The sequence below is a fragment of the Phanerochaete carnosa genome, assembly GCF_000300595.1.
Source record: "Phanerochaete carnosa HHB-10118-sp unplaced genomic scaffold PHACAscaffold_6, whole genome shotgun sequence".
NCBI classification, from domain to species: Eukaryota; Fungi; Basidiomycota; class Agaricomycetes; order Polyporales; family Phanerochaetaceae; genus Phanerochaete; species Phanerochaete carnosa.
The window spans coordinates 1381359-1396800 of NW_006767633.1; the positions used below are offsets into that span (position 1 = coordinate 1381359).

A 15442-nucleotide genomic window follows, 5' to 3' on the forward strand; every position below is an offset into this window, starting at 1 on the left:
GAGAGCTAAAACATATGAGAGCCGTAAGCATGGGCACAATAGTAACTGAGACACCGTACGATGCATTTACCGAAAAAATCGGAAGGGATCACGCGGATGTTGCAAACGTGCTCGATGCCGCGCTCAGCGCCCCGCCACTTGAACGTGATAGGCATGGTCCCGACGCCTCGTTTGCAACAGCTGTTCAGGTGGCAGAGCAGCCATCCGATTTGTGCGGACTTATTACTCACAGCTCTTAGTAACCGTCGGCCGCGAGAAGGTAAATCGTGTTCGGGCGAGTGTGCCAGCTCTCACCGGCACGTTCGAGGGTCGTACGGCTCCGTACTAATGACGGTCACTATTGCTACATCAGGTCGATGATTTGAGACTACCGGCTGCACACAGCCGAGCTTCTTGGTAACCATCCACGTCGATTGAACATCCGGCGCATTCGTACTGCATAGTCGTCGACAGCGTCGTCAGTCCTTCACCCATTATCTTGAGCCCCAACTACTCCACAGCCCCACAGATAGTGACACCACCGTGTGATTGTGATGAAGCGAGAGATGGTGCGGGCTACCAAAGTACCAACTCAGCCGCAAAAGGATCTAAGAACTGGAACGGTAGAATCGCGATCAGCTTGGCGGACCTGGACAATAATATGCGTGCCTTCACATCCTCTGGCATGTCCCCTCGCTGAACCTCTTTCAGCACCGCCCTAGTCCTGACCTTGCCCTTACTGAGTGCCTCATCCGCCTGTTAGCCCTCCATGCTGCGACAGAACATGTGCGCGTTCGCGAGGACGTTCGGATGCGGATGCTCGAAGCACAGGCCCCTCTAGGGCCGCTCGATGTGCGTCCTAAAGATGAAGGAACTCAACACTGACGAGGACGGCGACGCAGGCAGGAGTGCAAGCTTACTCTACCCCCCGCCGAAGAGGCAGCAGAAGAACGACGATGCGACAATGACTGAAAGCCGTCGACAAACTGGTGGGGAAGAAGGAGGGAGTGGTCTCTGGGGCCAGAGGCAAGGCGCCTTCAGAAACGTCGCCGTTGACAATAATGCATTGCCCTGAATTTTGCTGTGCCCAGGCTCAGCTACAGCCTACGGCCTCGGTGCCCGCAGTCATGACTCAGTACTGTCCTCACAGGGATAAAGTCCGAAGAAGCAATTGGGTTGGCCGGGAAACCGCCCGCAACGTGGTATCATTACCAACACTGCAGCCAATTTCGAAAACAGAGCGCCTCAATGGCCTCGTAATTATAGAAGTTGTAGACTGGGAAGTGCGAGATAGTTAGCTTGGAAGAAGCTCGCAATAAAAATTGATCACGAAAATGTCCAAGTGCGACGGGTTGGATTAGGCGACTTGCTGTGGATGTTGCTAGAACGTGTCTTGGATGTGTTAATCAACGTTCTTAAGACGCGTTAGAATTGTTAAATCGATGTCAAGACGCACAAGCGACGTTAACGTTCGAGCCTTTGCTTGATGCAACCGCACGGCTGTTGCTTCGCGAAGACTCATTTGATATAGCTGAAAAGCTTGATGCAAGGGTACAGGGGACCTGTATTCGAGAGGGGAGGGAGTGCTCAAGCTCGTTTCTCAACTAAATCAATTTATCTTTTCTCACGAGCCTCGCGCCATCCCCTCGGTGCCGGCCGGATACCATCAGATCTTCGGAAGTACTTCCTAATGTGGGAATGTCGGTACGGCCACAAAGAGTTCGAACTGCGCAGCCGTCTACAATATATCAAAGTTAATCTCAACTCCACCACGACATGCAAGTGCCAGTGTGAAAGGCCGATGACTCGCGGCATCTGGCACGCTACGAACCGAAGCCATCGAGAACTCAGCTTAAAGTCAAGGCTTGAACTGGGCAGTCGCTTTAAAGACCCACTCAGGAACCGACTCTGCTCGAATCCTCACTAGTTACCTCTTATATCCTTCTAGACAATGGCATAGAACTCTACAAGCGATGCTTATATGTTTATTCCTCCGTACTAATCCATTTTCATCTGCGCGAAGCGCAGAGCAGCTCCACTACTCCCTGACCGCTCGTCCGCATGTGCCTATGGATGATATATAGCCTCAACGCGATGTGGTGCGCACCGGGGCCGATCGGGTGTGCCTGGACGTCGGTAACCTGCCTGCGGACGGGCTTCTCAAGCTGCTAGTCGTCCAGCGCAGATAGTACGTGTTCTCTGAGCCGTCTAGGATAAGTTACGACAGTCACCACAGGTCTGCCAAAATTTTCTGGCCTGTTACAAACACACAGAACTAGCTAAGAATTGGTTGATCCTCGCCGCCTGTGCGACGGTTGTATACGGCTACATTCACGTGCGCCGTTCAGATAGGAACAAGACAAGAGAAAAGCCTACAGTAGATCATCGGGTCACATTCGTGGGCATTTCCCATTTTACAATGGCCAGCGCTTCAAGTAGACAGCCGAGCTCCCAGGATTTCTTGAGGGTCGTTTTCCCCTGGAATATCGCAAAAGGATGCCTCCCAGCACATAATGCCCACGTGAGGGACGCGCGATTTCTCACGAAAGTCGGTAAACCAGTCGAACAACAATCGCTTTTTCTCGGCGACAAAGTAGGTAGAATCTGATGCAAAACCGGCCAAATTGCGCCTAAAAATGCAGTAAAACCGGAAGAAAGTAAAGCTTCCCATTCTTTTTTCTTGCGACCCCGAAGAAAATCTGGTCCTTGTTCAACCAGATTTTGGTTAATTATTGAGGGACAAAAACTAGTGATCCTTGCCCTGCCGCAGGATGTTCAAACTTCACGATCAAGCGTGTCGCGCTGAGCCCGGAGCATGCCGATGTCACCAAAAGCGCGTTCGTCGGTTTCCCGTCGTCGTTGTCCACTTGCTATCCACGCATCATGGCGTTGACGACAAAACTTTGACCATGAGTATTGTGAACAGCCATGTCATGTAGCCGCTCGCTTTCCACCCATACGCTGGCAAGTGTTAAGAGGGTGTTTGTCGCCAACCCCGCATGCTCGTGCCGGAGTCTCCGCTGGCTGCCCCCTCCAGGATTGCGACCTCTGGGCCGTCGTGCTCCACCGACGCGCGACCTTTGAGGGGCGTCGCGCATTTCAAGGGACGAAGACGAGCATTTGACCAAAACTGGACAGACTTTGCGGGATGCCGAGCTTCTTAGTGCGGCGCGATCAGAGCGAGTGTCAACTCTGGTGGGGGTCTTCCTCGTTGACCGCAGTGTTGGGACAAGTCCTCTCCTTTGGCCTGCTTCTGTTCCTCTCCTGCATAAAAACCAGCCTGCGTGCCGCTCGACACCCACGTTCGACGTCCTCCGCGACCTCCGCGACCTCGCCCCCAGTGTCACCTTCCTGCCCGCAGGCCCCTCGTAGCCCGCCGTCAAAACAAAGCACACGCTGCTATGCAGACCTCAGCAGTAGCAGCGGTCCGATCTCCTCCATTCGGCTACCTCTCCCCGCCCATCGACGGCTGCGACGCCTCGTCTGAGGATGGTGACACACTCCAGACACCTTTAACAGAGCATGACATACACCACCAGCCATATGCTGTTTATCATCAGCACTCGCACCACTTCTCGCACGATCTCTATCACTCTGACGTTCCCCAACCCGAGCACAGCCTCGCGAAACCTGAGCCAGAGCACCACCAAGGTTGTGCCCCGTTCTCCGCTCTTTTGACCCCCTCTGCAACCGAAAAATTTGGACGCGCAACCGCCAACGGCTGCGAGTACTTTTCTAGCTTCTCTCCCCCACACGCGTTGGATCTCGCAAATGCGTCGCTCGAGTTCAACTCATTCTCAGCCTCGTTTGCCGCGGCTTACAGCTCGAATCACGTCTCCTCCGCAAACTCCGAACGCGATGCGTACGCGCAGGATACACCGTCGTATGACATCGCCGATAGTCCGTTCGAGTACATGGATGATCGCTACGAGGAGACTGGACCTGGCCAGACAGTGCTGGCCTCTGCAGACTCCTGCGAACTCTCGGCACTGCCTGCACTCTCCATCTCCGCCCCCTCGCTCGATGCCTTCGACATCGGCGAGCAAGGCAGCTCGCTGCTACTCGCACCGGCCTCTAACAGACCAGACTTGCAGCATGCCGCGGCGTCGGATGACCTCCTTCACGCCAAGGGCCGCATATATTCGCCGCGTTTCCCGGCGGACCATTCCCTGAATCCGTTCTTTGTGACAAGCTACGAACTTGGCGACGAGCTCGGCGCAGGCGGCTACGGCTTTGTCATGACGGCCCGTCACCGGACGGAAGAATACGAGGTTGCGGTCAAGTTCATCATCAAGGACAAGGTCCCAGAACATGCGTGGTGGGACGACGAAATGCTTGGCCGGGTGCCGACAGAGGTTATGATCATGTCCCTGGTCGACCACGAGAACATCGTCAGGTGCTTGGACTTGTTTGAGGACGACCTTTACTTTTATCTCGTGAGTCGACAATTATTGGTGGGTATATGCGCGTCTCATGGCCGAATCAAGGTCCAAGAACTCCATGGAACACCTTGGGTGTCCAGGAAAAAGAAGCCCAAGCAGATTACTGCGCCTGGGAAGCTGGTTGCACCGTCTCCTACCCTGTCCACCCCTTCTTTGACCCCTTCGCCTTCGACGGACACCAACGTATCCCTTCCGCCCACGCCGCCACAAGCATCTGTTGGGCTGCCTGATGTTTCGGAAATCCAGCCTGAGCCTCTCAAAGTCGTTTCTCATGATTCCGAGATGGCCCTTGTCCCTGAGCATACTGCTGAAGACGGCGCAGAGTCCTCCGAGGATGGCAATCAGAAGGTCGTCGAGAAGAATAACGGCTCCAGTCAAGGATATCTCCAACCTCCGCCGCCACGCCCAAATTTTTCTCGCCGTCCATCGTATGATCTCTTCGAGTGCATCGAACAGAGCAAGCACAAGCGGCTCTCGGAGAACCACGCGCGCTACGTTTTCGCACAGGTCGTCGAGGCTGTGTCCTACCTCAACAGCCAGGGTATCACGCACTGCGACATCAAGGACGAGAACCTCGTCATCGACGCCGAGTATCGCGTCAAGCTCATCGACTTTGGCAGCGCCGTCATCGCGGACCCGTACGCGCCCGCGCCGTACTATACACTCTTCTTCGGCACGACCGCGTACGCGTCGTCTGAGATCCTCCGCAAGGCACCGTACCGCGCCGCGCCAGCCGAGGTGTGGACCCTCGGCGTGCTCCTCTCGTACCTCCTCACGGGCCACTCGCCGTTCCCGACCGAGCAGGACGCCGTCGACGGCCGCGTCGTCGTGCGCGAGCGCGGCGGCGCGGGCAAAATCTCGCGCGCAGCGCTGAACCTCATGGCGCGCTGCCTCGAGCGCGACCCCGAGCGCCGCACGGACATAGCGGAGATCCGCGGGCACCGATGGCTGCAGGGCGCGCTGGAACGCGACGGTGAGCGCGAGCAGTAAGGATGTACTGTGCGCTCTTTTTCTTGTCTACCCTTACGTTATATGCGGTATAATCGCCTTGTGTACTTTACTCCTCGTAGTCGCGCATTTTTTTCACTGTCGTTCCTCCCCTTTTTTTTCATGTTCGTTCTCATATCATCCTTTTCTTCTGGTCACATCTGTAGCTGTCTTTCTTTCCATCCATCTCGTCGTGTAGCATCATGTCTCTTGTATTTGTGTCCACCTTCATGTAGAATGTAGAGTATTTGTAGAGTACTATGTCATACCGCAAACACTTAATCTAATACCAGTGAGCTAATCTAATGAGGCCTGGGAAACGTGTGAGATTTACAGTGTTTGCTTCGAAGCTGTACAGATACAGACAAGAAATTAATTTGAGCGTTGCTAGTCCGGATACAAGGGGGCATTGAGCCGTTCAAGGGAAGGGAAACAATTATGCAAAATATTGAGAGTGAAGATATCAAAGAGAGAAATGGCATTATATCCCATCAAATCCGGGCTTTTGATTTTCGGCGTTATATTTTTGCAGTATTGTGTCCCCCCACGCGCGTGCCCTACGGCGGGGCGAGAACTCACTCGGGGCGGCGTAGGCAAGAGGGAAAATGTGAGAGATCCGAGGTGGCGTGTGTGCGGAGGAGACGTTGGCAGGGCGCAGGCTCAAGCGCTTCTAACACAGGAGAGGACGAGCAGACAGATAGGTTGAATGAGGTGCGGTGAGAGGAGGGAAGGGAGAGCGAGGCGAGCGACTGAAGACACCTGCGGAGCGCAGGAAGGCGTCGTCCCAGGACTCGACTGGGGCCAGGACGGCACCCGAAGCGGGGACTGCGGCGGGCTTGGCTGTTGGGTAGTAAGATGCGGGGGATGGTGTGCGAGGGGAGTGGAGGAAAGAGTCGTCCCAAGAGTCTGAGGTGGTCATTGTGTGTGATGGAATGTCTTCGACCATAGTGTCGTAGACGACATATGAGGAGGAGGAGCGGCTGAACACGCCGGGAGGGTGCATAAAGGTGTCGTCCCATGAGGGAACCGCATGAAGGCTGTGTGCAGGTGTAGCGGGTGATGGCATGTAGTAAGCTGTAAAAGGAGAAGGAAGAGAGTCATCGACGAAGTCGAGTGTAGGCACATAGGAGAAGGTCCCCGTGGGGGGAGAGGCGAGAGTTGTAGGAGCCAGAAGGCCGGAAATGAAGGCGAAATCTGGATATGACTCGCGCGAAGCCAAGGGATGTGCATCATTGTCAGTCGTATCGTGAACCTCCAGCGCGAAAGGACCATTGTGCTCGTCCTCAAATTCGTCCGCGAGTGGATTCTCGAGTTCTCCGCCGTCCATTGCGACCCAGTCGCTAGAAAAAAGTTAGTGACAGCAAGAGGAAAAGGTATTGGGGACGTACATATTCTCAAAGTACTTGTGTTGTCTGAATTTCGAGACAACAAGCCGCCGCGCTTTGCCCGACTTGAAGATCTGCAGGCGGGTAGCGCTGGATAAGTAACAGAAACAGAAGAGTAACACCAGGATGTACCGAGTTGAGCAGAGAGTGAAGTGAGGCAGCGATTTCATCACCGCTGAGCCATTCATCCAGAGTGCCCGTAAGGATGAGGTGTTTGACCGCTTCCAGCGATACGTACTCGCTAGGATCTAGAGGCACCTAGGGAGCTTCATTAGCACCCAACAGTCCAAAGTACGCACAAATACATACCCGGCCCACAGCCATCTCAAACAACACAACGGCGTACGCCCACACATCGCTCGCAAACGAATAGTCACCTTCTTCCCAGACCTCCGGCGCGTGGTATGCCAGGGTACCAGAGAGGTCGCGGCGCGGCGCGAGACCCTCAGCGAACTCAGAAAGGCCGAAGTCGCCGATGACGAGCTTGGCTTTGGCAATGAAGATGTTGGCGGGCTTGAGGTCGCGGTGCACGATCCCGTGGGAGTGGATCTTCTGGAGACCAGAGAGCTGCAGCGATGGAGATTAGACGGAAAGAATAACACAATGACGGACACACGCACAAGTTGTGCAGCCCAGTAATGCAGCAGCTCCGCGGGCATGGGGCTGTATTTCTTCAAGAAGAGACCCAAGTCTCCTCCTCCGCAGTAGGGCTGGGCAAAGGAAGCCGTCAGCATCTGTATCATGGAGTGCTGCAAGCAGAGATTGTGCACCGTCACGAGATAAAAGAAATCCCTGTCGTGAAAACTAGCCAAGAGGTCCAAGATGCCGTGCGTGCTAGAAAGCGCGAGAAGCGCTGATTTCTCCTTGAGTACTTGAAGATAAGGGTTTCCGGGATGCATGCGCTTGCTTGTCGCTTTGATCACCACGCACATCCGGGTGTCCTTGTGCCAGTAACCAGCCACAGAGCCCCACGAGCCGGATGTGATGGTACACGTGATGGCAAAGTCCTTGATAGCGAGAGCGGGCTTCGCAGGAAGGACGACGTCGGAGGGAACCAGTGAGGTTCGCATTGGAGGGACTGAGGCCTCTGCCAGTGGTCCATTGACGACCGTAAGTTCGACAGTGGGCTGAAGCTCGGCAGCGGGTCGAGTAGGGGCGGCCTTGACCGCATCCGCCGCCTCAGCCACAGAAAAGCAAACAGAACTGCGCTGTAGAAGACGACGTCAGCAGCTGCTCGTAGAGAATTATACGGGATTTACTTACAATTTGCTTGTGGTATTCAGGTGCCACATCAAGTCGCAGAGAGTGCTTGATAGAGAGAACCTGAGGAGAGTGTGCAGCGTCGAAGAGGTAGCCGAGGTACGCGCCCTCCGCATCACTCATCGTCGCCTGTGGTCCGAGCAAGTCGTTAATCGATGTCAATTCGAGCCGCGCTAACGCATAAGCAATTACCTCGTGGATAGAGACAACCGACTTGGGATGAGGCGGCGGCAGCTGAACCACGAGGGTAATCTGAGGCGTTTCATCGGGAATTTGAACGGTGCTGGTCTTCTTCTTACGAAAGGCAGCCTTGAGGCGAGCGAAGAACTTCAAGTTTGACATTTCGCCTTGCGGGTATCGGTTTCTGGTAAGGAGGCAAGCAAAAGACGGGCTTACCACCCACTCCTTCGAGCGTAAATACCGAAGAGCTGACATGAAGCGGTCAGCCTTCCATATTTATGCTCGAATGGCTCGGCTGGCGACTAGTCAGCTTAAGAAGTATTTCGCTCTCACGTCGAGTGTAGAAGCCCTCTTCAGAATACTAAAAATGAGTAGAAAGGTCAGCTGATCGTATTATATCTCAAGGATTGGAGGCAGCGCCAAGCTCGTTGAATCTTGGCGACGGTTCGGTGCGCGTCTCGGCCATCACCGAGCGCCACAATTGGAGTTATAAGTGCCCGATCTAGCAAATCTTGTAACGATCTGGTCGCCAGCCAACAGCCAAATTTGTTACTTACTCCCCAAATTCCTCCCGTTCATTTGCATTTCTTTTACTAGTTCAGACTGATGGAATTTTTGACTTGAGCCCCGCTGCTTAATATCTATTCGACCATGCTCAGGCCAGCGGATTATTGTTTCCGAAGGTCCTGCGTAGCCGACATGAATTTCAAGGCGAATGCAAGAAACGCATTACGCATGGATGTACTGTGGATCAGCTCTATGTCAGGGATGAGCTTGTGGAGGGTTTTTGCCAGATGTCTAAAACATTGTGGACTCCGGAGTCTCTGGGAAATGTTTCAACTTGAAGACCTCAGCACAGTAATGTTGGGCCTGACAAGAGGATCATAGTCAGATATACGGTGACAGGAAGTCGCTTAATGCGTAGTGAGAGAGGCGAAGCGCTGCAGAGCAGCTTGTTGATTTCGAGTGCAAATGCCGTGAAACAGCAGCCCTCGAAATGAGCTCCAAACTCGAAACACCCGTCCAGCCCGACGGAGGTGTCACCGCTGTAGTGCCGGTGAACGGTTCGGGCACTGACACGATCACTGTGTAGATTTCACCTACAACACGGTACCGCGCTCACGCTGCTTCTGACACTGATTCGAATTTCGCGAGACAGGTCCAGAGAGCTCCCGGAGGGAGGGTCGGCGCTGACAACGCTCCGAGTCCCTGATGCTCTAATCAAGTGCAGCAATCACAACATCCCCTGCTGTTCTATCACACGATGAAACTGTGCAACAAGGACCCTCTTCACCAGGGGCATCGAAATATCATCAGCGGTCGTTCCAGGATCAATCAACCGTCGATGCAGTGCTTTGGATGTTAAGATAGGTGCAGCAGACGAGCAGGCAGTGGTAACCATAAATCCACTGGTGGCACATGGTTGCACGCAGTATCCTTCACAAAATTACAGTTCGCAGCTTAAGCTCAAGCTTCAAGCCGTGCGACATCCGCCTGCTTGCAATGGACGGAGATTGAAGTCAGCAGTCGAGAGCGAGCCTGACACGTTCATCACTTTATCAACATGCCGTTGTCAAGTTCCATGCAAGAAGGAGTTGTGATTCCGGTTGCAAACCGTATATTGAAACACGTAAGCGTACGGACAGTCTCAATCAACAAGAAGCAGACGGCCAAGACGAGGAGGCCATGCTCCTTGATCCACCAGGGCCTGGGTACAGATGTGCTTAGGCGGCATCCCGCATGCGGGAGATCCGAGGAGCAGAGCGTAGCAGGTAATCCAAGAAACAGAAAAAAGGGGAAAGCGAGACACAGTCATCAAGTCAGGAAAGAGCCGCAGCTATGGCGTTCAGTGCGAGAGCTGCTCGTGCGCACGGGCCAACTTGCGACGACGCTCCATGCGCTTCTTGTTCTTGCATGTTCCGCTGCTGCTGGCAGAAGGAGAAGAAGACGGAGCAGCCAAGGAAGAGCTGACAGCGACAAGAGTCTGAGTCGCGTTGGAAGCAGGATTGGTGGAGACAGAGACGGGGATGGCAGAGGATGCGACGGAGGGAGTGGCGGGGGGAGCGGCGGAGGAAGCGGCGGGGGGAGCAACGGAGGAAATGGCGGGGGAGCAGCGGAGGAAGCGGCGGGGGGAGCAGCGGAGGAAATGGCGGGGGGAGCAGCGGAGGAAGCGGCGGGAGGAGCAGCGGAGGAAGTGGCGGGGGGAGCAGCGGAGGAAGTGACGGGGGGAGCGGCAGAGGGGGCTGCGGAAGAAGTGGCAGGGAGAGGGGCGGAAGACGAGCTCTGAACGCTGCCCGAACCACCGACAACAAGTGCGTTTGTCATGGCATTACCGCAGAAGGTGATGAGTAGGTTGACCTGAGTGGACAGCTGAGATTAAGGGCTATATGTGCTTCAGCAACCACTCACATCGTCTAACTCGCACGCAACTTGAACCTGATTGTCGGTGGAGACATGGAAGGCCTCCGAGCAGTCAGCAGAGGAGCAAGTCGTGCCTTGACCGTTGCAACCGTTGTAGTAGCTGCCGCGAAGCGCCGGGATTAGATCAGACGCTTCGGTGGTAGGGAGCAGCCGAGCTTACCTGAACGAAGCTTCTACGTTGAACGCATGACTATACAAAAAGTTTGAGTCTACTCATGTCACGACTGCGGTCTCGAACATGATACGCACGGAGGGATGAGACTGATGTCCGTGGAAGAGCCGCAACCTGGGCAAGTTGGGTCATTCAGGGTCATCTCCATGAGGGTGCAGTTCTCTCCATTGAAGCCGCAATTACCTGAGAGCATACAATCAGCATCTCAGACAACAAGTATACTGATAGCTCCAATACACACCAGTTTGCAGGTATCTGTTGGGTGGTTGCATCAGTTCAGCCCCGAAATAAACGCCATTGACTACTTACGCAATGCCAGATATGGTGCTTGTTTGAGTATACGGCTCTCCTGTAGAGACGATCTGACCGTTAAGGATTAGCGTGGGCTATAGAGCATGTCAGTCTGGGCGCAACGCGGAAGATGGATCGTAGTAACGCACAGTTCCCATGCCACACCTGCCATTTTTTATTAGCACATTACACGCCGGCATACAGGGAACTCACGTACTGGTTGTCAAAGGCGATAGTGTGAGACTCCGCAGTGACCGCAGAGGACAGGGAAAGGACGGTAGCGAGACCGAGGAAGACTTTAGCGAGAGTGGGGGCCATAGCTGAGCGGGGGGACGTAGTGAATGAGAGGAAGTTGCCACGTAGATAGCTTAAATAGCGGGCGACAGTCAAATAGAGAGTGGAAGCAGCGAGGCCAAGGGAGAGGAAGGGAAGGGAAGGGGTCTTCAAGGGTCTGCTCGACGTTCAAGTGCAGGATGGGAAGAAGAGCGTCCGCGGGCGCCTCTGATATATGAAAGTTGCTGGCGGCAGATGCCGAAAGCGAACATCCTCTGATTTCAGGGTGCATGAAAAGCCCCGAAGAAAAATTGAAATTCTGCTCTTTTATTTCACTGAGCTCGAACGTTGACATTGGTCCTTTGCGGGGTGTCCATTTTTGAGGTCCATTTTTATATACTGACCAACAACTCACCGCCGAACAGACAGTCGAGACCGAGTTGTGTGCACATGTAGAAGCTGTGACTCGTCCTCTGCTTGAAGAAGAACAATGGCAATCACAGTCACTAGTACTTGCTGAGCTTACTAAATGCACTGTTCATGCGCACTTCGTACCAGCAGGCTATCATGCAGAGCAGGACCTGGTGAGGCTTGCGAATCGCAGCATAATGGGCCAGAGAACTTACCATAATGAATTGCAGACGCTTTGCAGACGAAAAACGCCTGTACGTGTCGTGCACACAATCATTCGCGACCGTTGCCTCGGCGCCGTATGAGCCATTATTGAGGCCTGAGGTTATGGGTGAGGTTAAGGTGAAGACGCGGCTAGCCGCCAAGCCGCCAGCATAGGAGGCGCAGCCGATCATACTAGCTCGCGTATGTGACAGCGATGCCGCGCAGTGCACGTGGTACAGGATGACACAGGAGATGCCAAGGGTACAGGTATTTCAAGACACTCCAAATTCACAGAAAAATCACGATAGTTGGATTCTTTCTGGCACTCTTGCAGAGAGATGCTAGAAGACAAGAGAGTTCGACATATTTCATGTCAGAGAGTTGGCCCCGGATAAGCATGTTTCATAATTTGGTTGCACGTTGACGGTCTTCTACTTCAGATCCACCTTTCATAGTCTCTTGCACATGCGTTACAGGCCAAGCTTGTAGCAAGGGCGTCTACTACCGCGTCTGCGTTCGCCGCTTAGCACATGCGCGAGGCTCAGGAGAGCACTCAGCAGCCGCTTATATATGCACCACTGAACACTGGCCAGTTTCTCGCACCGTAGACTAGATTTGCATGTAAAGCATATGATTACAACGTTAGTGAACGGAACTAAATAATATACAAAATTTTGATTACGACACTTGAAGCTTGAAGTTTGAAGTACTGTCCGAAGGTGGTATCCTCTTCACTTGCTCAAGTACGTGAGTATCTGCCCTAAACTAGCGAATAATGGCACGGCCGATAGTAACAAGCGCCCGAACATCTCTCCCCTCATGGGCAGCAAGGTCGCATCATCACGCGCGGAGCAGGCGCACAAGCCCCAGAGTAGCGAAACAACACTGTGCGCGCAACTAAGAAGCTCGTGAGTAATACAACAAGTATTGCGGGCCACAAGAACTAGGGGCGCGACAACAGCGTTGCTAGTGAAATACCTACAGCTGTTGAGGGCAGCACGGCCCTCCACCGCTATCTTACTTTTCTCAGCGGAGGATGCAGCATCTTGTGGATTACGGGCAGCGGTGATTGGTGAGTTCATTAGGCTATATAATCTCGATGTTGTCAAGTTGAGCTCGTACTAGGCGATGGAAGATCCACCAAATCCACCTCCCGCTGCGGTATCTACCATACACCTCTACCACCGTGTCGTGCGTATCGGGGTATGTCGTGCTCTCACACTTGCACACCTCAGCCGCGGCCTTGCCTAGCTCACGCGCGAGCATCAGGTGCACGTTGCGCTTGAACGCGCCCTCGAAATCGATCTCTAGCACAGGCATAGCCGTGGGCGCCTGTAGCTACGCTCCAAGAGGCGTAGCAGGCTCGAGCGTATATAAACTAGAACACAGATATGGTCAACAGCCAGAGCTCTGCCGTCCCCGCAAGTCGATCCAGCTCTACGTCAGTTCCCCAGCATTTTTCGACAGCCGAAACTGGACCTGATTCCTAATAGCAGAAATAAAAGACATCCGCCAAGGTCTACAGGTCAACGACCATCGACCTGATCCTTTCGGTGAGTCAATTTGTGCCCGTCGTACCCACCGGCATCTTGGACGATACTAACTGGTCTCCTGCCAGCCAGTCACAACGTTCCACAAATTTGCCCTCATCTCTTTCACCCTCGCTGCCATTGCCGCCGCTCAACAAGCCGGCACGCAGACGTCAGAGACCCACCCGACGCTGTCGTCCCAGAAGTGCACCACCGCCGGCGGGTGCGTCAACCAGAACACCAAGGTCGTCCTCGACTCCAACTGGCGGTGGCTGCACAGCACCGCCGGATACACCAACTGCTTCACCGGCAACGAGTGGGACGCGACACTGTGTCCCGACGGCGTGACGTGCGCAGCGCACTGTGCGCAGGACGGTGCGGACTACACGGGGACGTACGGGATCACGAGCTCGGGGTCGTCGCTGACGCTGCAGTTCGTGACGGGATCGAACGTGGGGAGCCGTGTGTACCTGATGGCGGACGACAGCCACTACGAGATGTTCAAGCTGCTTAACCAGGTGTTCACGTTTGACGTGGACATGTCGGATCTGCCGTGCGGGCTGAATGGAGCGCTGTACCTGGTGGAGATGGACGAGGATGGAGGGATGGGTCGATTCCCGACGAATAAGGCTGGAGCGAAGTACGGGTCCTCGTGACATCAAGTTCATCAACGGCGAGGTATGTCGTACAGTCTCCTTCTCTGATGCTTTGCGGTAATTCGAGCGCTGACATTTTCTCCTTCCCCTCTCCTCCACCTCCCCTTCCCTCGCACAGGCTAACGTTGTCGGCTGGAATGCGACAAGCGCGAATGCAGGCACCGGCAACTTCGGCACGTGCTGCAGCGAGATGGACATTCGGGAGGCCAACAGCGACGCCGCCGCATTCACCCCACATCCGTGCACGACCGACGGCCAGACACAGTGCTCAGGAGACGACTGCACTCGCGACACCGGCCTGTGCGACGCCGACGGCTGCGACTTCAACTCGTTCCGCCTGGGCAACGGCCTGACGGTCGACACGTCCAAGCCGTTCACGGTCGTGACGCAGTTCGTGACGAGCGACAACACGACGACGGGGACGCTGAGCGAGATCCGTCGGGTGTATGTGCAGGGCGGGAAGGTGATCCAGAATGGCGTGGTCAACGTCCCCGGGATCGACGCGGTCAACAGCATCACGAACGAGTTCTGCACGGAGCAGAAAACGGTGTTCGGGGACACGGACTACTTTTCGCAACATGATGGACTGCAGCAGATGGGCGAGTCACTCGGGAATGGGATGGTGCTCGCGCTGTCGGTGTGGGATGATTATGGGGCGAGCATGCTGTGGCTTGACTCTGACTACCCGACGACCAAGGATGCGTCGTCGCCTGGTGTTTCCCGCGGCACTTGTGCGACGACGTCCGGTGTGCCAGCACGGATCGAGTCGCAGGCCCCGAGCTCGAAGGTGGTGTTCGGTAACGTCAAGTTCGGTGACATTGGGTCTACATTCAGTGGCGGTACGACTTCCCTGCCTCTTCCGCCGCCTCCGGCATCTGGATCTGGCTCGTCTGCTAGCCATGCACCGACTGGGAGTGTTGCTCAGTGGGGCCAGTGTGGTGGGACTGGATACAGTGGGCCGACCGTGTGCGCTTCTGGCTTCACTTGCCACGTTCTTAACCCTTGTAAGTGGCCATTAGTTTCACTGCTGCTGGGTAGCGCTAATTGCCGTTCGCACAGATTATTCCCAGTGCTACTAGGTGGCGGACAGAGAGTTAAAAAGTAATATATTTATGGCTTCCCATCAGCTCCATTGCCTCTTCTCTGTGCAACAATGATTACATGCTTCCCCTGATTCGGTGGTATGATGGAGTACTAGGCTTGGCCACTAAATTGGATCAAGCTAGTTCTTGATGGAAAACTGCATAATGTT

The 15442-nt window shown here is 54.5% G+C and overlaps 4 protein-coding genes across 4 annotated transcripts; 2 read left to right on the forward strand and 2 right to left on the reverse strand.

The window, feature by feature from the left end:
* The first annotated feature begins 2800 nt into the window (after positions 1-2800).
* On the forward strand, positions 2801-5713 carry PHACADRAFT_258031 (uncharacterized protein). The gene has a single exon (XM_007396921.1). The coding sequence runs from the start codon at positions 3381-3383 to the stop codon at positions 5409-5411; it is 2031 nt and encodes a 676-aa protein (XP_007396983.1). The 5' UTR covers positions 2801-3380; the 3' UTR covers positions 5412-5713.
* Positions 5714-6078: 365 nt separating this feature from the next.
* PHACADRAFT_29524 (uncharacterized protein) lies at positions 6079-8395 on the reverse strand (the record flags this gene model as incomplete). The annotated part of the gene is made up of 6 exons (XM_007396477.1): positions 6079-6748; positions 6797-6867; positions 6926-7051; positions 7103-7360; positions 7414-8001; positions 8057-8395. 6 exons carry the CDS (start codon positions 8393-8395, stop codon positions 6079-6081), a joined length of 2052 nt encoding a protein of 683 aa, XP_007396539.1.
* A 1967-nt stretch (positions 8396-10362) lies between these two features.
* Positions 10363-11592, reverse strand: PHACADRAFT_258034 (uncharacterized protein; the record flags this gene model as incomplete). The annotated part of the gene is made up of 8 exons (XM_007396922.1): positions 11335-11592; positions 11267-11282; positions 11136-11212; positions 11068-11081; positions 10904-11009; positions 10815-10844; positions 10643-10754; positions 10363-10591 (listed from the first exon to the last, which is right to left on the reverse strand). Coding segments are annotated over exons 1-7 (392 nt in total), but the record flags the coding sequence as incomplete, so codon positions are not given.
* Positions 11593-12892: 1300 nt separating this feature from the next.
* Positions 12893-15286, forward strand: PHACADRAFT_258037 (glycoside hydrolase family 7 protein). The gene is made up of 6 exons (XM_007396923.1): positions 12893-13077; positions 13131-13208; positions 13275-13430; positions 13628-14174; positions 14338-15194; positions 15250-15286. Exons 3-6 carry the CDS (start codon positions 13397-13399, stop codon positions 15267-15269), a joined length of 1458 nt encoding a protein of 485 aa, XP_007396985.1. The 5' UTR covers positions 12893-13077; positions 13131-13208; positions 13275-13396; the 3' UTR covers positions 15270-15286.
* The last annotated feature ends 156 nt before the right edge of the window (positions 15287-15442 follow it).